The sequence below is a fragment of the Cyprinus carpio genome, chromosome B7 (genome assembly GCF_018340385.1).
Source record: "Cyprinus carpio isolate SPL01 chromosome B7, ASM1834038v1, whole genome shotgun sequence".
NCBI classification, from domain to species: domain Eukaryota; kingdom Metazoa; phylum Chordata; class Actinopteri; order Cypriniformes; family Cyprinidae; genus Cyprinus; species Cyprinus carpio.
The window spans coordinates 44,910,387-44,936,601 of NC_056603.1; the positions used below are offsets into that span (position 1 = coordinate 44,910,387).

Below are 26,215 nucleotides of genomic sequence, written 5' to 3' on the forward strand. Positions count from 1 at the left end.
TGTGTGTGTGTGTGTGTGTGTGTGTGTGTGTGTGTGTGTATTTGTTACTTACATTATGACGATTCAATCAAACACATTCATGTGTAATTCTGTTGAATCTTTCCATCTAAAGGCATTATTCCATGTGTCTCTGTGAGATTGTGTCAGAGTTTGAGGTGTGTGAGTTTACTCATTATTCTGATCTCTGACTGATTCAGTGAACGGTTCATCAGAGTCATTCAGTCCTAATGAAGACTTCATGAGTCGTTTTGAGGGATTCATTAAATGATTTCTTCATGAATCTGCACTGGTTTTGCTGTATGTTTACAGACATGATGATGTCTTTGTGTGTCTTTAGATTCAGATTGTAAACCTTTTTTGTTTTTTTTTGCTGTGCCAGCATAGATTCACTTCTCCTTTAAGGCTTAAATGTAGCTATTACATTAGAAACCTGTGTGAAGACCCCTGAATAGATGAGATGGTGTGTGTGTGTGTGTGTGTGTTATCAGCAGGACTACAGAAATAGATGAGGGGCTCAAGTGCACATAAATCATCACACACACACACACACACACACACACACACACACACACACACACACACACACACACACACACACACAGTGAAGTAGCAGTAAGAGTGTGTGTGTGTGTAAAACACAGAACACATCACCACAGAACGATCCAGACAGACAGAGAGTCTGATTGTACAGTGGTTCACTGTGACCTTTCACCTGTGACTTAATTCATAATAAACAAACACCGATAAGGAGACCCACAGACCCACTGACAGCACAGCTCTGACCTCTGACCCCAGTGTGTGTGTGTGTGTGTGTGTGTGTGATGTAGAGGCGCTGCTCACTGATCACAGCCGTCTGTTTATTTCCCATCATGCCGCTGGATTCACCTGCTGTCGTTTGACACTCGTTTGGCATTTAATTCCCAATCCAAATGTCATTTGCATTTTGTTTTTGTTTTTTTGACCACAGCTAAAGTGCCGCAGGGCTATTTGATGCTCTTTCAGGAAAGTTGATTTGAGATGTCTGTCTCTCTCTCCCTCTCTCTCTCTCTCTCTCTCTCACACACACACACACACACACACAGGTTTACTATAATTCCTAACTTTGAATCAGAAGCATCATCTGGTTGTGTGCTGGTGTTTGATTCTACACGCCTGAGTCTGACTGAAACACATGAATTCAGTCCTGAAGAGCTGTGAGAATATACTTCTGTTGATGTTAGGGGTGTAACATTACACCTGTTCATACCGAACATCTCTGGCACGGGTCTTGTTCGGTGCGCATGTGTACCGAGCAAATACAGCGTTGTTTTAACCACTGCGTGACCGGTGCTTCATGATTCAAACAATCACTGCTGTTCAGGCTCTTTTTGACAGATCGCTGTATAAACAATCATCCTTTACTCTTTACTACTAGTTTTAACTCAAAATAAACATGAATGAACATCTGACGTCTCCTGTAATCGCTCAATCAGTGTTTCAATCGCAGGAAGCACACACTTGTTTAAGTTGAGGGTTGTTTATTATATTTAAAAATAGTAATTCAGTTTAAGTCTAGGCTCAGTTGTTCATCATGACCTTATAGTAATATAAAAGGGCTCCATATAGTTTAGAGCAGAAGCTGAGGCAGATTTGTATCCCTAAGAAAATGTTCATTATAATTGAATTCATTTAAAGAAAGAACATTTTGTTCAGTTAACCACTATTTAATAATAGAAAATTAAAAACACACAATATCATGTTTAGTTTTTCTCCCTGCTGTGGAACCGTCGTGTGTGTGTGTGTGTGTGTGTGTGTGTGTGTGTGTGTGTGCTGTTGCACCCCTAGTTCATACAGTTTGGTTGTTTACATTTTTAGTTCAGATCCTTGTAAATGTCTGAAGTTTTGTCAGTCAGATCTGATAATGAGTCAGAAATGAGATGTAGTCTCTTCATTCATCGTCATTCATTAATGAGAGATTGAGCGCATTGCATTGTGGGATCTGATGTACTGACAAACGCAGCGGTCGTTCGGTTATTCAGTGCACGTTCACTCATTTACTGGAGTACAGACTGCAGAAACTCTATCAGCAGTGTGTGTGTGAGAGAGAGAGAAACACACACACACACACACACACACACACACAGATGAGGCTAAATGAGGTCAGTTTATTCACCAGTCTGCAGTCTGTGGATGTTTTCTCTCCAGAAACAATACAGAGCAGACGAGAGAATAACAGATCCAGAATGAGCGGCTCGTGCTCCTCACTGAATGACGTCAGGCTCCGCTCACACAGCGAGCGTCTCTGGAGCGGAGCAGGTCTGAGCGGAGATCTGCATGTGTGTCTCAGAGACTCGTTTGCTCAGGAAACGCTCGGAGCCCAACAGAAGCTGCAACAAAGGCTTTTCTGGCCGAGACAAAAGAGAATGTGAAAGGCAATATGTCATACAGCGTACAGAGCGTTTCCAAACAAACGCAGTTCATTAATTCGGCGTGTTGACAGAGAAGACGTAGTGCTGCTCCGCTGATACTGAATCAAAAGTTTCTTTCCTCCTACAAACAATCCTGATACTAAAGACAGTCTGACAGACACACACCTCGAGCTCTGTGTTTCACACTCGACTCAGTCGTTTGGCTTGTAATAAAACGTGAAGCAGGAACGAGCTGAAACTCCAGAGTGAGGACGAAGTGAAATGATATCAAGCTGGAAACCCAGCTGTTGATAATAATCAGAAATGTTTCTTGAGCAGACGATCATCATATTAGAATGATTTCTGAAGATCATGTGACACTGAAGACTGGAGTAATGATGCTGAAAATACAGCTGCACATCACAGAAATAAATTACACTTTAACAGAGATTCACAGAGAAAACAGTTATTTTTATTCTAATATTTTACTGTTTTACTTTTTTTATTCACAAACTCTTTAAAATTTGATTGCAGTTGATTTTGTTGAGTTCGGATGTCCATATGGAAGAGATTCTCTCTCTGCTAATGTTTATACATTCAATCATCTAACATGATACATTACAAACATATATATTTATTCTAGTGCGATTAATCGCATCCAAAAAAAAGTTTTGTTTACATATGTATGCATACTGTATTTGTTATGTATATATAAATACGCACACATACAGTATATTTTGAACATATTTACATGTATATACATTTATAGATTTAGATTGTTATATATTATATTATATATACATATATTTAATATATAAACATTGCATATTTATCTTAAATATATACATACATGTGTGTACACATAAATATACACAGTACACACACATATATTATGTAAACAAAACGTTTATTTTGGATGCGATTAATCTTTTTACAGCACTATTATATTAATTAAAAATGACATCAGAGCTTCAACTACGCAGTTCAGTTCAGTTACTATTTATTTAACAGATGTATCTATCATGCATGTTTAAATTATAATTTGTTTACTAAATCATATTATTGAAGTATGTTTTACGAGAAAATACTATATAAGTTAATCTACATCACATTTATTTCGATGTGTTACTTGCTGTTTCTCTGTAATTAATAGTGAAATGTACTACCAATTTGCGTATTGTTTTAAAATGTATTTATTTGGATTGCATTCATCTAAAAAAGTTATTTTGCCCACTCCTACTGATCTGAGAGTAGTTTATTACTGTAAGTGTCATGAGCATTCAGGGGTTTTATTTCAGAGTTGTATGTGTCCTCATCCACATTCTGCAGTCGAGGTTTGAAACCCTGACCTTTGAGTTGCAGCACAGATCTCTTCTGCTAACAGCTTTAGCGCCGCCGGCCGTGTGGTCTCTACAGCAGCGGTTCTAGTGCGCTGAAGTCCCCGCGTACCGCCGCGCAAGCGCCTGCTGTTCTCTCTCATGTCATTTAGCCGCGACTCTATCACACATAATTAGCATTTAGATAATAGCAGACACTTGGCATTTTAATTACGGCTGGCCTTTGAGCGTAGCATGAACACCGCGAGCTTCACTTCAAACCAGCAGCAGAAGAAGAGTTTCCAGAGCACGAGCGCTCGCAGAGATCGAGTAAAGGTCACGCGATATCATCACGCCACTATACTGTGTGTGTTTTATCTGTTTGCCCAGACTTTGCTCTTTCATAACTCATTTTTCCCCCATTTATGTTTCATTTACGTGTTAACTTTTATAAATATGAATTTGCATACAGTAAGACTATACCTTGTGAAAAAGAAGTGTGCTTAATTGTACTGAATGTGCACTTGTGTACTTCAGATCTTTAAAGTATAGCCTATTATTTATTATTTTATTATTATAATTTTTTTTTAAAAAGGTCTTTTAAATGTATAAAATTGGTGAAATAACTTGAGTGACTAAAAGAGAGAGACTTTCATGACTGTGTTTCTAAACACACTTAAGCACACTTTTAAACAGTTTGTAATAATGTCAAATTGAGAGATTTGCTTTAAAGTCCATTTTAAATAATTAAGTTTTAATAATTTTTTTCTCATGTTTTAAAGAAGTGCACTTATTCCTCATGTAAAGAACTTATCATTTTAACTGTAGTGTGGTATTCAATATTACATTTAAAGTTAACAGATTTTAAATGCACTAAATTTACAAATATATTGAAAAAAAACATGACATACAAGTTTCAACAGAAGTGACATTAAATTATATTTTAGTTTGTCATAAATGCTCATCAGTACATTCAGCAGTACTTTAACCATATTTCAACGAGAAGTAATTATGGAATTACATATAAAGATGTACTTAAGTCCTACTTAAGTGGGTAAAAGAACACTTAAAGTTCAGCTGATTGTATTTAATATAAATTAAATTCTAATACATTTTCATTACAATTCAGTTTCATTGCAGTTAATGTGTAATTAGTTGTCTAAAACATTACATTCAGTTTACACACAAGCATATTCTGTTAAAACCCATTATTTTCTAATAAATACTCTTTTTATGAAGTTATGCTTAAGTGTACTACTTTTTTCACAAGGATAGAACAGTGAAACTCCGATCATTAGATGAGAAATGTTTGAACTGAGAATATCAAACACTTGCAGAAGATGCCAACGCCCACACACACACACACACACACACACACACACACACACACACACACACACACACACACACACACACACACACACACACACACACACACACACAGGGTTGAGTTAAAATGTCTTTTGGTCACTGTTAATTGGGTCAGTCAGACGTTGAAGGCCATACAGTGACCCCTGACCTCTAGATGCTGTTCTCTTTTACGCAGACGTTGTCAGATGCTTTCTCACTGAGGAAGAAACAAGACACTGTGTGTGTGTGTGTGTGTGTGTGTGTGTGTGTGTGTGTGTGTGTGTGTGTGTGTGTTTCTAATGCCCTCCACGTGACACGTTTCTCTTACACATTGACTGCATTGCGTCATTTCCAGCTTGTTCTGGACTGTCGGAGGTTTTTACAGATGTTTCATTCTGAGGTCAGAGCATCACCACAATCATTCGGATCAGATGATCGTGTGTGTGTTCACTTGTAGAAATATGAATCTTAGCACATAATCTATTAATAAATGTGTTTGTTTGCTAATACAGCGAGGAGGTGTTGTAATGTTTACCCCAGTCTCGACATTAACACAGTCAAAGCCCGCAGCTGATATCGATGATTTGCATAAATGCTAATGAGGAGCACAAACGAGCCCGAGGTTCACCGGAGACGTGCGCTGAGACGTTCCCTGCTCCTGCTCCTGCGTGTGAATGAATCGATGTGATTTTCAGTCGAGTCCGTCTCTCTCTCTCTGGATCAATGTCAGACAGATGAGTAACAAGAGGAGAAAAAACACGGCCATTTTCTCGTTTATTTACAAATCGCCTGCCAACGTGGGCGACATGTGGTATTACTTATCTGTCAGATTTCTAGAGAGAGCGTTTGCTCCGCGTGCGAGTGTGATGGAAATTCACATTCAACAAAGAACCGGCTCATCGGGAACAGATACAAAACACACATAATGGATGTGTCTGTCTCTCTGTCCGTCTCGCTCTCCCAACAAAAGCTGCGGAAGAAAACGGGGCGAGATGGAACTGTTAATTAATCACACCAATATTACACAGACTGGCGTCTCGCTGCTGAATGCATGCGTTTGCAGCCGAAATGAGCTCATAAAGGCCCGGCCGGAGCCAGAGATGCTATCGTGAACGGAAATAGCAAGCGTGTGGCATCGGTCAGCGGGCGACGAGCGCGAGCCAGATCTGACTTCCCCTCGTGAGTAGGAGTCCGGCCGGCGTGTGCACCGCAGTAATAATGAAGAGGTTTCACTGCCAAACATGCTTCATCTCAGTGAGAGTGTTTTACTGGCATTAGAAGAAACTGAGTGCGAACAGCACAGGACATCTTCTGATAGTTAACAAGATGCATTTAGCTCCTCATTAGCTTTACACATCTGAATGGTGAGTTTGTGATGAGCTTCACCAACAGTGTGTGTGTGTGTGTGTGTGTGTGTGGTGGTATAATTTACCGCATGGACTTTTCTGAACATTGGATAAAGGCAGGTTCTGCATTTTCACCTTGTTTTTAGTCATAAAATGATCTGTAATTCATTTGTGAATGACATATGAACAAACCCCTCAAAACCTTCAGAATGTAGAGAGGAATGAAACTCTATGTTTTGGTGTATGTAAGTGATACTGAAGTGGAGGAACGAACTCTTTAAGAACATGAGTTGAAACTAAAACCTGTAGACACATATTTGTAGATGTATATTTGTAATTGCAATAGATGTGACCCAAGACCACAAAACCAGTCATAAGGGTACATTTTTCAAAATTTGAGATTTATACATCATTAAGCCTGTTTCAGAGTCATGAAAGTGTCTCTGTTTGAGTCACTGAAGTTGTCTGTTGTTCCATTAATATTATATGTGACCCTGGACCACAAAACCAGTCATAAGGGTCAATATTTTTTAAATACATATTTTTATAAAATATTTTTAAATTGAAATTTATGCATCATCATCATCTGAATAAATAATGTCTCCATTGATGTGTGGTTTGTTAGGAGGACAATATTTGTCTGAGATACAACTATTTGAAAATCTGGAATCTGAGGGAGCAAAAAAATCTAAATATTGAGAAAATCATCTTTAAAGTTGTTCAAATGAAGTTCTTAGCAATGCATATTACTGATCAAAAAATAAGTTGTGATATATTTACAATTGGAAATGTACAAATATCTTCATGGAACATGATCTTATCTTAATATCCTAATGATTTTTGGCATAAAAGAGAAATGTATAATTGTGACTCATACAATGTATTGTTGTCTATTGCTACAAATATCCCTGTGCTACTGATGACTGCTTCTGTGCTGCAGGGACACAGGGAACGCTTTAATGTGTGTTCTGGTTTATTTCTTTCCTTTTTATTGGTTTCTTGGAGCAAAACAGACCTCAAAAGTGAGCAGTGCATGACAAGACCTGTGGTGTTGTGCTTTAAAATGCACAGCTGTGTGTTGATGATCACTCTGTGTTCTGATGGATTGATTGCTCTCATGTGTGTGTCTCTCTGTAGGTTGTGAGAGCGTTGCAGGAGCGTTGTGAGCTGGCACACTCCGCGGGTGAGTCGTAACATCATGCCTGTGCCAAGCGTCCGTGTAGCGTTACCCTCCGTCCGACACTGTCTCCTGCTGCTCACCGCCTGCGCCCTGCTCTCCAGCGCCGAGTGTAAGTCTCACTTTAACTGTCTCTGTCTCCGTCTGACTCAAACACCACAGAAACCGTGTGTGTGTGGTCGCCTGAACCGAACACAGCTGATCGTGACGCAGAGTCTCCAGAGCCTGGTGATCCTGGCAAACCTAAAAGTCTTACAGTCAAGGGGCAAAAACCAAAAAAAGATGCTGGAAAATCCCAAACCAAAACTAAACAAAAGAAAATAACAGGCAGCAGTGTGCCTTAGAGCACTAGATGAACACACAACAAACCACCGCTAAATCTGATTTAAAATAAAACTTTTGATGTCCCTTGAATTAATGTTTATATTTATTATTATTTCCTAGTGTAGTCAAACAATTAATCGCGATAAATCGCATACAAAATAAAAGTTTTTTTTTTTTTTTATAGTATGGGTGTGTACTGTGTATATTTTTTATGTATATTTAAATACACACACATGTATGTATATATTTAAGAAAAACATGTTACATTTATATATTAAATATATGTATATATAATATAAATTATATGGATATACATATATACATGTAAATATTTTCAAAATATATATTGTATGTGTGTGTGTATTTTTATATGCATAATAAATATACACGGTACAAACACATATATTATGTAAAATATTATGTTTTATTTAAATAAAACTTTTATTTTGGATGCGATTAATCTTTTTAATCGTTTGACAGCACTATTATTTACCAATTTCATAAGAGGGGAGACATGATGATTATCATGCAGCGGTCACCTACTGTACGTTCAAAAGAAGTGCACTTGAGCATACTTATGGCAGAAATAATACACTTTAAAAGAATATACTTAAGTGTGAACTGTATGTGATGTTTTTAGACAGCATATTAAATGTATGTATATATATATATATATATATTAGTTTGAATTTATATTAAATATGAATTGAGCTGAACTTTAGATTCCAGTATTTCAAAGTATTACTCTTGTCTTATATGGTTAAAGTACTGCTGAATGTGGATTTAAGATCAACTCAAATATAACAGATTATATAGAAGATTATTAAAACATATTTATTTAAAATAAAATGTTTAATTTGCCATTATTACCAAAGTCACTTTTTAAAAGTGTGCTTAAGCGTGTTTCAGAGTCATGAAAGTGTCTCTGTTTGAGTCACTGAAGTTGTCTTTTGTTCCATTAATATTATATGTGACCACAAAACCAGTTATAAGGGTATTTATTTATTATTATGACTCCAGGGTCATATATTATCTGCAAGTACATTTTTTTTTTTTTTTTAGGAATATTCTTTTTTTTTAAAGATTTGAAGCAGAGGTGCAGAGAGGATGTTAAACACGTGTCACATGATCCGTGGTGCGGCGTGTTCTTTTATCTGGTCATTGTGTGTCGTCAGTGTTCTGCTGTTGAGATTGTGATGTTTAGTTAATTCAGTGTGTTGTGTAGATGATTGTTAGGTCAGTATTTGCCAGGCAGGTTGTTGTTTGCTGTTGTGTGAATCTCCTCGTTAGCAGGTATGGTAATTTGACTGAGATGACGAGCGGTGTGTCAGAGCTCAGCGTGTGATGTCTGTGAGTTCATGTGTGTGCAGTGTGTGGTCACGTGTGTGACGGCGTTTCATTGTAGCACGTCTGTAGGTTTTGCTGTGGTAGCGAAATCTTGTCAGCTCGTTTGCAGCTTCAGGCTTTAATTAGTGCTGCGTGGTTCTGGAGCGGATGGAAAAATGACATGAATAATCAGGAACCATCACAGAGAGAGAGAGAGAGAGAGCCTCCGGAGATGATGGGAGGGTGCTAAGTTCAGGATCCGGCCCGTTGAGAGCATCTGAAGCGCTGGAGGTTCCCCTTCAGTGAGGGATGGTCTATGCAGGCGTCAGCTGAGTCCTGTAACACTGGGGAAGCTTCGTCTAATAAAAACACAAGCTATATCCGTCTCTGAGACAGACATGGCCCTGATTGAGAACATTTCAGTCGTGTCCCACGTAACCCTAAAAAGTCTGGATTTGCCAAATCATGCCCCATCAATTGATCGTAAATCATTAAATCACCAATGACCAATTTATTAGTTTATAATTCACTGATTTTCATCGTTCTGTGAGTCAGACAGTCCAAAGATGTCAGCTGTCCTGTCCTGACGTCTCGTTCTCCATCGCTGTCGTTCTCAGCTGATTCCATCTCATCTGGGTTCTCGGAGCCTGTGAAAGTGAGGTCAGACGTCTCTGCAAGCGCTCTTGAGGAGGAGTGTATTTACAAATAGCTTGTTTACCGTTATGAGGCTTACGTGTACTTCTAGATGAAGAGGGTCAGACTGACTCTCTAAGTATGCACTTATTTTAGCTTTTTATAACAACATGGAATTTAAAAAGAAGATATTGTCAGGTTCAGAAGACTTGAAGCTTCAGGATAAAACATTGAATTTATTAGACTTTTACTTAAAATAAAAAAAATACAAATAAACAAATTGGTCTTGACTGGTATAAATGTTTAAGTATTTATTTATTTTAATTGTGGTTATAAACAAACCACACAGCACAACCACATAGGGACTGATCATATTTTATTTTTCATCCCAGTAGTTATTTTATGATATTTGAGCTACTTCACACTTGTGTAGTAATCATATCTAGTCAGCAGAACCACCTTCAGTGTAACGATTCATTCAGGATCAAAATAAACACTGATTATGCTTATCAAATGTAATTTATTTTATTTGAATTATTCAGATTTGTGACAGGTTTGTATTTCCTTTGGTCACTGGATTACGTTTTTGATTCACTTGGAAAAGGTTTATAGAGAAATATAGTTATACGTTTATTTTAAATCAACTTCCTTATAACTACAATATGTAGTCTAAAATGCTTGTATACATACAAATATAATTAAAAAAAATGATGATGATGATGATGATGATGATGATGATGATGATGAATTTTGTTAAGGAACTTTAGATTTAGTTGCAATCCAAGGTTTTTGTTCACATTCACTTTAATGATCTCTAAAGCTTGTGTCTAAATGACTGTCTGTTTTCTGACTGTAGTGAGATATAAAAATATTTTTGAGAGGAAAAGTGGAAGCAGCTCATCAGGAAATGGACGACTGATATTCTAGAGAGTGAGAGAGAGACGGACAGTCAGAGGGCAGCGTTCACACTCGTGCTCGTGTTTGTCATGCCCACAATCTCTGCACAGCGGCAGCTGCTTTTATCGTCTGCTGTTTCACACACACACACACACACAAACCGATCCTCCTTAAAGTGCGAGTGTGTTCAGTGCGCCCATCACATTGATGACTTTGCAGTTAATGAAATTGAACTGCTTTTGTCCCATTGCATTATGGGTTTGTTCCACACACACACACACAGACACACACACACACACACACACACACACACGCGCAGAGCAGAGTAGAAGCAGTTTTTCCCCATCGTCACAGCTCTTTTTTACCATCTCTGGCAGACGTGAAGTAAGACAGCATTGGACAATTCTCAAGGGGGCGTCACCCAAATCTAGTAATTATCACCTGCATGCAAATGAATTGTCCACTCTGCATGCTAGCTTGTGAATATTCATGATGCATATGAGTGCATTAATAAATGTAGAACAGAGGGTGCAAATCAGCAACACTTGTAAGAACACACACACACATCACTCTCTTGTTTGTCTAATACAGTATTAAATATTTGCATAGAAATAACAAGTGAGATATTTTACATGTAAATGTGCTGAAATGAAGAAGGAAATTCCTGTCATTTACTCGTCTTTCTAAACCTGTGCAACAGAAGGAACCAGTCGCTCTTTTCCATGTAGTTATAATAGATGTGAACTGAAAGCAGCATCATTCCAGTCAATTATTCTCTCACTAACTCCCTAAAACAGTGGAAGTACATATTGTCGGTAAATAACGACTCGGCTCTTCATGTAGCATTGTTGTGGAATATGGAGTACAATATGAAATCATAATTGATTTATATTACTTTTTTCATGTTTTTGCATCTTGTTGTAGCTTGAAAGACCTGGTTCCCATTCACTACAAAGTGTGAAAAGAGCAGCCGCTACATTCTTCAAAACATCTCTTTTTGACTTCCACTGAAGAAAGTCAGTCCTACGCTTTTATAACAACACGAGGGAGAATAAATGATGACAGAATGCTTCTGGGTGAACTAAAACTTCAACAGCTGCTGCTCGTTTAGCCAATAAACAACTATTAGAGGGCTCGTACGTTCAACAAACAAAGCTCTCGCCAAAAATAAATAAATAAATGAAATAATAAAATAAAACACGGGATCAATAAGCCAACGAGTGCAGCTCTTTCTTCTTCACAGAATGAGAGCAACTGCAATTTCACACTTCCTGAACTGCTGCCGCTCATTATGGGATTTAATTGGCTGAACTATTCTGCCCAGTCAGCCGTGACCGTTTGGGCGGAGCAGGAGGCATTTTCACTATTACATCCCATCAGGGGGTCGTCATGACGATCGCTGAAAACACACACACACACACACTGTTCATACTCCATTTGTACCAAATCCAAGATGTATTGATCAGACAGCAACTAAAGTGCCCTCTCTCCGTTTGATATAGATTTATAATCTCAGTGTAAATACTCTGATGACATTTCAGCACGGCGAACTCAATACTACTCACAAAAACACGATAATCACTGCACGAGACATTCTTCATCTGTGACATCACAATAAGAGATGGCCAGTCATGTGACTTGAGTGTTTGAAGGCTTTTTAAGTGGTTCGGTTTTAAGGCTCATTAATCATATTGAGACACAGACCTCAGATGTGAGATGAGATGGGAAAGTCCGACCTGGTAAACACGGATCTCTCTAGAACAGCGTCTAGATTTCCTAGAAGCCAAACTCTGATGACCCAAACAGTGCTGTTCCTCAGGTTAGTGCGTCTGGCTCTGTCTCAGCTGCTGGTCTGTGGGGTTGTGGTCGGATGTAGGGGGATGTATGGACTTTTCAATTAGATGTGCCACTAGTCATGATAAAGCTGCATGTTAGAACTCATAGAATGCATTGATGCATTTGGCAGACACCGTTTCCCAAAGTGATGTAAAATACCTTCAAGGTAAAATTTAGTCAGTATGTATATGAATTTTAATCAGACTATGCACAGCCAAGTCCCACACTAGTGCATCAAGAATGCACAAAGGGGGCGCTCAAGAGCACCCTTCAGAATGATAAAATGACGAACGGGACTCCCTGCGGTCTCACGAGCCCAACCGACATTCATCAGCGAAGGCCACGACCCCGCAAGTCCACTGTGATTTGAGGAGAGTTGATTCTTCAGACTAATGGGAACATATCTAGAGTCCAGGAGTAGATTTTCCAACCCGTGTGGTGGACGACACACACACACACACACACACACACACACACACACACTCCCTTCTGGCAGCCCTGATGAGTGTGTGTGTGTGTGTGTGTCCCACTGTGCCACCTCACACAGTCACTTCCCCTCGCCATCTGTGAAACTCCTCTCAGCGAAACCAACGCCATTCTTCAGTGTGTGTGCGGAGCCAGTGTTTTCCTCCGTCTTTACGTTGTACATGGGAAGAGGTTTGTGTGTCTAAACAGACAGGATGAGGCTCATCCGTTAGAGAAACGGGGGAGAGAGAGACAGGGAGAGTGTCAGCATGATAAATGGCATAAATCTAGCTGTGAAGACTGTAGGCTAAGAAAAAACGACAGAGCGAGAGAGAAAGAGAAAATGAGGGTAAGAATGAAATGGAAGCCAATTCTTCATCTCCTCTCTTTGTGTCCAGTGTTTTTTTTTTTCTTTTTTCTTCTTCGTGTGTGTGTGTGTGTGTGTGTGTGTGTGTGTGTGTGTGTGTGTGTGTGTGTGTGTGTGTGTGTGTGTGTGTGTGTGTGTGTGTGTGTGTGTGTGTGTGAGTGAATGTGTTGTTCCATCCCCAACAAGGGAGATACACACAGCGCTTGATCTGAAGGGAGAGCCTGTGCTATGAGAAGGAATGTTCCATTCAGGTGTGATCATGCCTATACGTTATTCCCTGTACACTGAGAGGGTGGCTGTTCGTAACACAAGCCAAAAGAACTACAGCTACCATCTCATAAAGGCATGTGTGTTTAAAGCACCATTCTATCCTTTATTAGGTTAACAGATAAAAAGAATTAACAGTATTATAATACCAGCAACTACTACATCAACAACGAGCCAGGTTTCTAATGCAGGGAGAAGGATCTTGGGTTTGAAGCGTCCATTAGTTGAACCCCACAACCACGTTCATTTCAAAGAGTCCTTTGAAGTAGTTATTTTGAGCACTTCTGTTTGGAATGGTTGTTTCTGCTAAAAGTGCCTTGGGAAGGTATCATCTATGCCATTGGGAACACACTGACTGCAGCATCACACATTCACATTGTCTGTTTGTCTGTTCGGATTTATTTCTGACAAATTATTTCATTTAATACTGCTGCTGAGGATTTAACAGGAGAAGACCTTTTCATGTCAGATGGGCTCTTATCATCAGACTATCCCAGTGTCCTTTAGCAGGTCACATGGTCAGCTCCAATGAAGTCTTGGGAACAAAAGACAAGTGAAATCATCAGCATTTCTTTCTCTCTCAGTGAGCAGGAATAAAGAAATAGATAGAATGAAGAGAATGGAGAAAGGATAAATCAATAATTAATTATGTCTATTTCTAAAGCATCTATTCAGAGTTATCTGCATCCTGACCAAAGCACATTTTCTATTTCATGCAAAGGGAGTTCATTGCTGTTTGTTTTTTAATGGTGCCATTTTTACAACCAATTCATCTTCTTAGGAGGATCCTGCCATCTGTCACTAGCCACTTTTCCACTGTCGGGCCAGTGCGAGCCATTGCTTTAAACGGGCCGGGTGGGGCTAATATAGGGCCCTATGAAATCCATTTTATTTTTTTCCCAAATTCCATTTTATTTTTTTTCCACATTCTGTATTTTCCATTTTAATTTTTCTGGATTCCGTTTTTTTTCCATTTTCATTTTTCTTGACTCCTTTTTAATGGTTAAATTAAATTTTATTAATCAAAAAGCATTTGAAATTAATTAAAACCATGAAACTTATACATTTTCACATCAATTTATTAAATCAAAAATCACATGTTTAGGGCCCTATGAAATGTTTTATTTTTTCTTCACCATATGTTTTAATGTTACCTAATTCTGTTTTAGCATGTCTAATTATTTAAATGCATAAAAACAACTTTATTTTTTGGTAAACAAAGGGGATTTACTATTAAAATTGAAACATGGAAGAAATTTTGTGTGATTATTCCTTAAAAAAAAAAAATGTTTGTTTCTTTTTAGTAGTAATAGTAGTAGGCTATGTACATTCTGCTGAACAATAGTAATACATTTCTGGCAAATACTTGTCTTTAAATTAAAACAGACTTTTATTTTGACGGGTTGCCATGAATACCTTTACAGTTCTGTTTATGTGATATGATGCTAGTTTTACTCGAATCAAACGGTAAAATGCTCATGAAGTGACTCTCGGAGCAGTTCTGGAGATGTTGTTCATGTGTTTACATCCTCATTTAATGAGACGGCAGACGCTGAAATCACCGCGAGCATCACACACGCTTCCATATGTGTGTAATAAACTCAACCGTGCTTCTGCGCCGTTCATTAACAGAGACACGCAGAACATGCAGGATTCATATTTAAATCGACATTTCTGGCTTAATATTTACAGATATTAGTCCATATCGCGATTTGATTTAAGTGTAATACCTACTTTTAATTCATTTGAAATTTGACAAATTCCATGACATTCCGCGTTAATTTGTAAATTCCGTTTTTATGACTGGATTCCACGATTCCGTCTGTGTTTTCCTTATCGCTTAAATCATATGGCCCTACTAATAGCCCCAGACCTGTAGCACCGAGCCCAGAATCACGATGCGTTTCCCCCGTAGGACCAGAAGCTCCTCAGCACTTCACTAAAGCCTGCCCTTTACACGCCTCTCAGGAACAACGTCACGCAACCCCATCATTTCACCAACAGAGAAGTTATCAGAAAACTAATTATATATGTCACCCGAACTAGTGCGGTCACAATAAAAGCAGCCGTTTGTTTGTATGTTTTGTTAAAGATTTAAATCCAAAAGCATCAATGTTTTACAATAATAAGCAATACATTGATCATAATGACTTAAACAGTATTGAAAATTAGTCACACAGAAATAAATCACATTTAGAAAGAATGATCATTTCTATATTTTTTCCATCAAAAATACAACCTGAGTAGCAGAAGGAGCTCCCGAACAAAAAAAACATAACGATATTTTATGACACGGAGCTAAAGTCTTGAGAAAAAATAAATAAATGATTATGGTAGCCTGAATAAGAAGCTGACGTCTTATTTCTTCAAGCGGTTTGAATTTCTTAAAAAAAACTTTACCATGTTTACTATGGTAAATGGCTGGTGTGCATCTTTTGTATCGCTTATAAATATTGTTGCCTTGTATGGTGATCATAATTCTTCGGTTCTCAAACGGAAGCTATTTCAAACAATCGCTGCTGTGAAAGTGAGTTTTGAGCTTAAATTATTTTAATAGTCAAGTGCTGGTGTTAGCTGTTAACTTTATGAAATGATTTGCCATGCTGACGCTCTCCAGACGCGGAGAAGCTCCGCCTTGGTTCATGACCACTCCTCTAGTCCCAGCTGGTCCACTTTGGCCCAAGGTTTTCAGCAGGCCAAAAAACCCTGGTCATTGGCCCTGAGGAAGCACCGACGAGGCACGATTGTAGTAAATTAGCTCAAAAGGGAAATGTATATGAATAATTACAATTAATTATGATTAATTACAATTATTTATATGACCTGCCGGTAGTAACTGTAACAGAATAAATTGCCATCAACTAATCTGTTCGTCCAGTGAACATTTATCGTAATTTCATATAAACTCTAAGTGAGGATATTTTTGTGGCCTCAGAAAACAACCTTCTTACAGTAGCCTAATAATGCATTACAGCATGTAGCAAGGATCAAAATTGTAAAGGGACAATTAATTTGCAAGGCAGGATCAGAAACTCATGTAATTTGTGCACAAGAGTTTTATTAACTAAACACTAACACAAACTAGTCTAACAAACATACAAACAAACACACACTCATACAGGGGAAAGGGCAAATGAGGCGTGATGGATGAAACCATCAGGAAAACCAGAGAATGAAGCTATGAAAGGAGTCAGTTAGCCACCTGAGTGAAACCATCAGCGCTGTTTATAACAGGGTCTATAGCTTATACTAAACCTCTGTTTCGTTTAGTAAAATGTATGATACTTGCATTTCCTTGACCTGGAAAGAGCGTCTGGATGCAAAGTCTTGATGGTTTGGATGTTCGGTGGTGTAGGAGTTGCGATCACGTTCTTCCAGTTTTGAAGAGTGATGAATTCCAAAGATGTCCTGACTCGATGGTGATTGGCAGTTTCTTCCCAGTGGAAAGTGAAAAAGAGCTAAGAGAGACATCAGCTGTGATCCTAGGATCTTTGGTAAATGGAAAGTCAAGGCACCTGGCGAAGACTTGGCGGGTTGCAGAAGTGTTCTAGCTCACATCCTCATCTTCTCAGAACTGAACTGAACTGCAGACTGACAGGCTATGTGTGGGAGCCCACTGGGCACACCCGCACCGGCTCAGGCTCTCCACACGTTCAGCAATCAGAAGATTTAGCAGAAGACTTAGCAGAAGAAGACCTGGGCAGAACTATGCGTGATCCTTTTAAGGTCCGAGAAGATTCACTCCTCTCAGGATGGGCTTGTCCAATGAAAAAGGCTGAAATTCCAAGCGGGAGGTTGGAAATACTGGAGAGTTTCACGGCCCTTTGTCTGAGAGCATGGTTATTTGCATATGGAACTTGATTGAGTGTTAATGCAAAATTACTAAAGATACTAAAGATACACTAATGCAGGTGTGCCCAACCCTGCTCCTGGCGATCGACTGTCCTGCATTGTTTAGCTTCAACCCTAATCAAACACACCTGCCTTTAATTTTTAAGTGAGCCTGAAGACCTTAATTAGTTGCTTCAGGTGTGTTTGATTAGGGTTGGAGCTGAACTTTGTAGGACAGTCGATCGCCAGGAGCAGGGTTGGGCACACCTGCGTTTGTTTGTTTAGTGTTTGTGCTGAAATTTGTAGTACAGTATTTTTTAGGTAGTAGGGTTGGGCATTCATAGATACTAAACAAGGTAAGATTACATATAGGTAAAATTACATGAACGAGTGGTTCTATCATAAGCATGCATAAAACAGTATACAACACACACAAGACAATATACAAGAAGAGTAACAACATGCACAATGACCTGAAGTATATATGTGTTCATTCAAAGAAAGGTTTTCCTGTGTAATAATTAGAGATAAGTCCATTTTTGTGGGCATTATGTGTCTTTTTTAGAGAGACTTGAGTAAGAGTTGCTTTGCCCGCATTCCTTTAAGCCATAAAACTAGTGTTATCACATGGTTTGTCTTTGGTTGCCATGGAACCCGAGGCCTGTTCTGACCTTTTGAGGTGTTAGTTACATTTCAGAGGAAGGGTCCATAGACCCTCATAGTTGGCCCTTTGGTTAGGTGAAGGGGGCGTTAGAGATTATTTGTTAAATATAACAAATAGTTGTGTGTCTGATTGGTCCAAATGCTACACGATCAAGCCCCAGAAGTGACAGTGGAAACGCGACTGGCCCTGCCACGCACTAGCATGCCTGCTTTTGGCCCGACAGTGGAAACGCGGCTACTGAGTAACATCAAATAACCACAGGGTACCTCAGAGTTCAGTTCTTGGCCCCCTTCTGTTCTCCATTTACACAACATCACTGGGTGCAATCATAAAGGTGCACTGCTTGTCCTATCCTTGCTGTGCAACGAGACTTGTTATTTCAGCCTTAAATTCCCGTTTATATATCTAACATCATCTCGGCCTGGAAGAAGGATCACTACCTTCTGCTTAACCTTGCAAAGACAGAATTCCTTGCGTTTTCAGTCAGCCCATCAGTCAACAGCAGTGTCACCAAACAGTTGGCTCAACAACTAAACTTTCTTGGCCACATCTCAATGACAGTCTAGTCATGCAGTGTCATGCTCTATACTATCAGAGCCAACACTGGGCTACTTCAGTGCTCTGTTGCTGCAATTAAGCCTCTACATACAGTATGATCCAGAGCATGTTGCATCCGATCTTCAACCAACCCAAGATTCCCTATGCCACTCAACTCTTGATCTCACTCCACTGGCTAACAATAGCAGCCCACAACAAATTCAAGGCTCTGACAGTGGTGCTGAGGACCCTGGATCAGCACCCTCTTCTTCATAGACCTGTACCATTCTCTGCAGTCAGTGAGTGAGTGAGTGACTCCTGGTGCTTACTAGAACCTTCAAATTTACTATACCTCCTGAGACCTTTCAATGGTCACAGTCTGTCACTGGGTTTATATGCACACATACCAGCTAGTTCAAACTGTAATGCAATGGATTTAAATGGATCTGTTTGGAGAATTGAAACCAATTCCAGATGAGGTCTAAACTATCAAAGGTGTTGCATTGCTCGTGAATGTAGGCATTTGTTGACCAAAGAAAGTTTCAGACAAATGGGTTTAGTTGCATTCCCAGAAATCCACTTCACAGTAATTTTCTCCCCTGGCTGTTTCCACGCCCACAACTATCTGCCAAATGCTCCATCAGAACATCCTGTAAAGTATTATACAGTTGCAAGTAACTTACAGTTGACTTATTGCAGGACAGTTCTCCTGAAGTGACCAGGAGTGAGAGTTCATGATTAAATCTTATAACCAGAAACCTCCCATTTACCAGCCTTGAGCATTAGACAGGAAACCAACACGATGAGAGGTAAAAGGGTGCATGTTTTTTTCTGCAGGATTATTGCACTTTGTTCCCGTCATCATAGGTACACTTTGTCCTCGATCCTGTAATCGTCTGTTGAGGTAAATATTAGTGAGGAGAAAGCTGGTTTACTCTTGTGGGATAACCATGAACTATCACACACAAATGCTCGAGGCCAGATCCTCAAACTAAGCTCACACACACTGTCACAGAATTAAATATTAGGTTGTTCTGATATTGTCGGAGGTGTTGATGATGTAGAGTCTCACAGGAATCTGCTCTGACCCACATCTGCGTCATCTGCTTAAACCTTTTCAAAAAGGTGTTTTTGTTAGTGAACCCCAACAAGTAAAGATAGGAACAAGAATGTCAGGCTGTAAACGTGGCCGGAGGCGTTCGTCAAACCTCAACATGAGCTGAGCCCTGCGGGGGCTGTGAAGTGACAGCCGCTGTTGCCTGGGGAACCAGGTGATGTCCGTGACCCCCCGCGTGAATCAGAGTCCAGAATCCTTCTGTAAGAGGATCAGCTGTTTTATCAGGTGAAGAGGATGACGGAGAACATCAGATCATCAGACTCTTACACGATTGAAATGTTGTGTGAAATGTGTCCCTCTTGGCCAAACGAAAATCCTGGAGGTCAGGAGCTGGGCCACAGTCGTTGGCGAGAATCAGATGTTGGTGAAGTCTCCCCATGAATCAAATCGCACGAGTAGATGATGTTGTTCTTATCGAAGGTCGTCATCTGGCGTTAAAATGCTGGTGCTCAGAGGAAAGATCATTGCTCAGGTCCCGCAAGCTGTCACTCTCCAGAGATTCTCATTAGCTGAGCGTCAGCCATATGGAGCTTGCACACACACACACACATGCCAGATGAGCTTCTGTAGAGGTCAGTCTCATACACTGCCATCTTCATGTTAAACACAAACACACATTTTGGTCACTCTACCGATCAAAGTCCGTAGATGCGAGTGACTGTGGGGAAATGCCATCGACTATTGGAACGACACTTGAGAACACTGTGTATGTGTTTGTGTTGCACGAGACGTGTCAGACAGACGGCTGTATGTGTGTCTGTCAGGTGTGTGTGGGCTGTTCACCTCTGGCGGGGCAGATTTTATGTTGTTGTGGCGTTATAAAGTCGCTGTGCTGTGAAAATGGTTTGAAACATTCTCACAGACCACCATTAAATTAATGTGGTGTGAAAGGTCACACTGCTCTCAAACGAGTGTGTATGTGTGATAGAAGCCAATCCTGCAGTCTTTAAGAACAACTGGAATACACAGCAACGCAGAAGAAGTATTGAAACAATTACATCACACTGATTAAATGCAATTGTATTAAATTTCCAATTATCAAAGCAAGTAGCATTTATTTGAGGCCTATTCCATCATCATCCTCATAATCATCATCATCATCATCATCATTATTATTATTATTATTATTATTATTATTATTATTATTATTATTATTATTTTAAAGGGTTCCCCCACCCCAACATGAACATTTTGTCATTATTCACTTACCCCCATGTCGTTCCATACCCATTTGTTCGTCTTCGGAACACAATTTATATTTTGGATGAAAACCGGGAGGCTTGTGACTGACCCATAGACTGCCAAGTAAATTACAGTGTCAAGGTCCAGGAAAGTATGAAAAGCATTGTCAGAATAGTCCATCTGCCATCAGTGGCTCAACTGTAACGTTATGAAGCAACGAGAATACTTTTTGTATACAAATAAAACAAAAATAACGACTTTATTCAACAGCTTGTTTCCTCTGTGTCTCTCCACATCACCGTAGTGCTATTCTGTTTTAGCTGTGACACAAGAATACATTTTATATGTGTATTTACACTTTGATTTGAACGAAAACAACGCATCAGTGCAGCATGGCTGACACAGAACAGCATACACAGTTTGTGTTCAGTGGATGTTCTCCGAAATGGCTCTACGGTGATGCGGAGAGACACAGAGGAGACAAATTGTTGAATAAAGTCTTTTTTTTGTGTACAAAAAGTATTCTCATCACTTCATAACGTTATGGTTGAACCACTAATGGCAGATGGACTATTCTGATGATGTCTTTCATACTTTCCTGGACCTTGACAGTGCAATTTACTTGGCAGTCTATGGGATTGGAACGACATGCGGGTAAGTAATTAATGACAAAATTTTAATTTTGGTGTGGAGTGTCCCTTTATGAATTAGAAACACATTTTTTTTGCATGTTTAAATTCACATAGTTTACAAAGTATTTAAAAAGTAGTCAACTCAAAAAGTAGTTTGTATTGATGAAACATACTGAGACTTCAAACATGATGAAGGAAAGTGAATGTAATGAAGAGCACAGATCCACATACAGACACCTGATCTGATGAATCACATTCACACGTTTATGAGTTTCTTCAGTGAACAGGTTATGGAGGTGTTTGTTGTGTGTTGTTCTGATGGCAGACGTGAGGTGTGTGTGTGTTGGTGTGTGTTGGTGTGTAATGGAGGTCACTGGTCACATGTGGGTCCCTCTGACGCACCTGAGTGTGAGGAGGGTGATAACAGGTGTGTGGGTGTATGACGTCTGTGCCGGTCCTGATGCTCCAGTGATACTCAAGCATGTTTAGTGTGTTTAGGTCAAACAGCAGTAATGGGTGTCTGTGACCAACGTGTTAAAACTGTGAATGATCAAATGCACTTTTGTGAATATCATTACAAACATAGTTTATAAAAGCAATTGCATGTGTAACTGCTGTTTTGAAGGTTAAAATGTCTGTAAAAGTGGTGGCCAAAAAAATATTCATCCAATAAAATGGCAGCAGTAAACAAATGACAAACCCTGAATCTCAACCAGATCAGATACAGACAAACAAACAACAGGGGGTTACATTTTATTTTATTTTATTTTATTTTATTTTATTTTATTTTATTTTATTTTATTTTATTTTATTTTATTTTATTTTATATTTTATTTTATTTTATTTTTATTTTATTTTATTTTATTTTATTTTATTTTATTTTATTTTATAATTGTATTTATTTATTTTTTACACTATAATACAATACAGTAACAATAACTTTGACCGTGTTGAACAATTGAGCGGAATGAATGAAGTCATCAATGTGTGTGAAATTAAGTTAAATGGAATAAGATTATTTACTTCTTCCCACAAACAGACATCTGATGTTTATAACTGCAGCTTCATGCGATCATAATATGATGTTAGATATCTAATAAGTCTCACAAGCAAAGACAGGAGGTTTGTATTTGTGATTTTGGGAGGTTAACAGCATATTTAAGGCACAGTGTTTTTGAGAGACGCTCGTTTGACAGACTCTAATCATGAAAGCGTCTCTGACAGACAGCGAATACAAGCTGCTCACGCAGGAGAAATTGAACGTGTCACTCGCTTCTGAAGAAGAGAAAAGACACAAATGTCTTCTGATGGACGGAGAGACTGAACTGTTTCTGTGCTCGTGAAACGCCCAGATGATCTACTGCATCTTCACAGCAGAGCTCACTGCACGACACACACCGTATCCCACAATGCAGTGTGCACCGCATCTGTTTCCAATGTGATGAATGTAGCGGAAGTCATGCAGCATTGCAGGAGACTGCAGCACTCGTGTCTGAGGCTGAATACATTATGCATTATGACCTGATCAAATAACCGAAAATCAAAAGCACAGCTGATATCACCGTCTGTTCATTCATCTTGCTGGAAAAAGCAGTTCACATTGAGTGTGCTTTATTGCAGTACGGCTGCACTATTAATCACAATAAAACTGCGTGATGTGGTTCATGTGCTGCATATTTTAGAGTTAAGCACAGCACTGTGTTCATTTACACGCCAGCGTTTTGAGTCACATCTGTTGTCATTATTATTATATATACAGGGGAAGTCATGGCCTAATGGTTAGAGAGGTTGACTCCTAGTCCTAACCCTAAGGTTTGTGGGTTCGAGTCTCGGGCCGGCAATACCACGACTGAGGTGTCCTTGAGCAAGACACCGAACCCCCAACTGCTGTGTGTGTGTTCACGGTGTGTGTGTGTGTGTGTGTTCACTGCTGTGTGTGTGCACTTTAGATGGGTTAAGTGCAGAGATTATGTTTTTGGTTTGCGGTAATTGGATTTTGTTTTATGTGTCTTTTTTATTTTTTTTTTTTGAATTATTAAGTATAAGTGACAAATCAGAAAATATTTATTGTTTTGTTTGATATTTCACAGTTGTACTGAAAAAAAAAAAAAAAAAAAATATATATATATAGATACCTTATATATAAGTGGGAAATTTTTAGTTATTTTTATTTTTGTTACTGGATAATTTTAATAGTAGTATTATTTATTTTGCTTAATATTTTAATATTATTATTATTATTATTATTATCATTATACATATTTTGCCAAGTTGTGCAGTCCTACAAACAAGCACAGTAAACTTTGATTTTTTTTTCTTCTTTTTTTTTTATATAGCAGTTTTATCAGGAAAAAATACACTTTTCCCCCCAAATCATGCAGCACTACTGTGTATGTACATACTGTACATAGTGGGATACATAATTACCCAAAATCCTCTTCAAGATGAGAAAACAAATGCCTTCACATTGGGGAAAATTAAATGACTACAAAAATGAAAGTCAGTCTCAGTAATATGGCCTTTTAGGGCCCTCGCTGCTGTGAGTTCAGATCATTTTGAGGTGTTCAGGGATGAATCTGAGCCTGAAAACAGCTGCACACACACACACACACACACACACACACACACACACACACACACACACGTGTGCTGCTGTTTATCCGTGTTTGGGTGTGTTTGGAGCTGATGTGCAGCGTGAGCTCTTAAGCGGGCTTTACTGTCGACCCAAGCGCCATTAGAGCAGATTCACTGACAGCCGCATCTTTGATGTGTTATTCAGCACGTGTTCAGATAGCTGTATGACAGCCGCACCAGATACGATTTTACATATTTACATGCTGAGAAACTGTGCTTTGAAGTACAGAGAGTGAGCGCGAGAGAGGCGGTGGCTGTTGGCAGCGACGGCAGATATTTTGGACGGCTCAGTAAAATCCCTCTGGTCACGGCGGTGACACCCCGCTCACAGATCCAATTATAGACAGGGACTATGGGATACATATGTCACTTCCTGTATTAAGCGGCCCACCTCGAGAACGCGCAGCTCTCTAACGAGGGAACAAGTGCTCACCACCGTGATCCTTCTTACGAGAGGTGTGACCCTGCTCTAACTAAAACTATTAAAACTGCTTTTGTTAAATGAAGTATAAATGTTAGATGAAACACTAAGCGGAAATTAGCAACTAAATAAAATTACTAAAAAACTAAAGTTATATAGAAATATAATTTAAAACAAACTGATAAAATGATGAATGTGCATATCAAAGTTACTAAAATGTAAAATATAAAACTAATTTGAAATATTAATAAGGTATATAATAGTAAATAAATAATAATAATAATGTTTTTGACTGAAGTCTCTTCTGGTCACCAAGGCTGCATTTATTTGAACAAAAAATTGTGAAATATTATTACAATTTAAAGTAGCTGTTTTCTGTGTGAATATATGTTAAAATTTAATTCTAATATGATGATTTGCTGCTCAAGAAACATTTCTGATTATTATCAATGTTGAAAACAGTCGTGCTGCACAATATTTTTGTGGGAACTGTGATGCATTTTATTTTTCAGGATTCACAGAAGAATAGAAAGTTCAGAAGAACAGCATTTATTTGAATTTTTTTTTTTTTAGCATTTCATATGTATTTACTGTCCCTTTTGAACAATTTGTTGCATCCTTGATCAGTTAAAAACATTGACTTCTTTAAATGAACAGTAGTGTATGTGCGCTAAAGATCCTGCCCCCAGATTCATCTGATTGGTCGATTGTTTTTACACTGTTCCTTTGCAGTGCGTGTGAAATATTTGACTATTTTTACCTCGATCTTCAGTGATGTGTCAGTCACTGGCGTTTCAGGCATCTGAATGCGTGTGATTTTGATATCTTGTGTCTCTTACATCAGCAAGATAGAGTTGTTCTTATATAATCATTTTTATATTGTGTTTTGTTTCTGATAATAATTTTAGGGGAAATTTTTTTTTTGTGGTTTTTTTTTTTTTTTTGTATTGTGTATAGTTTTTTTTTTGGTCTGTGGTTCATTACCGTCTGCTCTATTAATGACGCCTAATAAACAGCGCACAGATCATGATGTAAAACTCTTAAAATAAATGGTGTTTCTGATCTTGTGTCTCTGATGTGATCCAATCACTGCTCGTCTCCATCACTAACAAACTCAAACTTCGGAGGGAAATCAAACTGCTGTTTATAATGTTTGGTGTGTTGGTAATAACATCCACTCGTGCTTTGCTGGGAACGAATATATAAATAAAAAATAGTATGCATACACACAAATACCAATTGAACTGGGTAAACAAAAAGATTAAACACTTATGAAAAGTGCTTTAATTTTAAATAATTGTTAAAAAAAAAAATTAAAAAAAATGTGAAGCTTGAGTTTTGAGGTTGTTGTTCTGATATAAAACATTTACCAATTTTATGTTTCTTGATTGTGTTTTTAAATGCATTTAGTTGACTCATGAGTGATTTTGCCTTCAGTGTTCATAGACTATCGTCACATCTTCGCTCTGTTCGTTTGATTGTGTTTCTTCTTTTGTGTAACTGTCA

General features: G+C 38.6%; 1 protein-coding gene across 44 annotated transcripts in view; it reads left to right on the top strand.

Annotated features, from left to right (window-relative positions):
- The window catches only part of LOC109099286 (receptor-type tyrosine-protein phosphatase delta-like), a 310,570-nt gene that overhangs the window by 199,707 nt on the left and 84,648 nt on the right, over window positions 1–26,215 (top strand). For 43 of the 44 annotated variants that reach the window (XM_042728811.1, XM_042728810.1, XM_042728817.1 and 40 more), the window contains one exon: window positions 7,537–7,688. In XM_042728811.1, the coding sequence (XP_042584745.1) occupies window positions 7,598–7,688 (91 nt within the window). In that variant the 5' untranslated portion in view covers window positions 7,537–7,597. Of the gene's footprint in view, window positions 1–6,392; window positions 6,418–7,536; window positions 7,689–26,215 lie in introns of those variants that run through there. The other variant, XM_042728814.1, reaches the window with a different exon arrangement.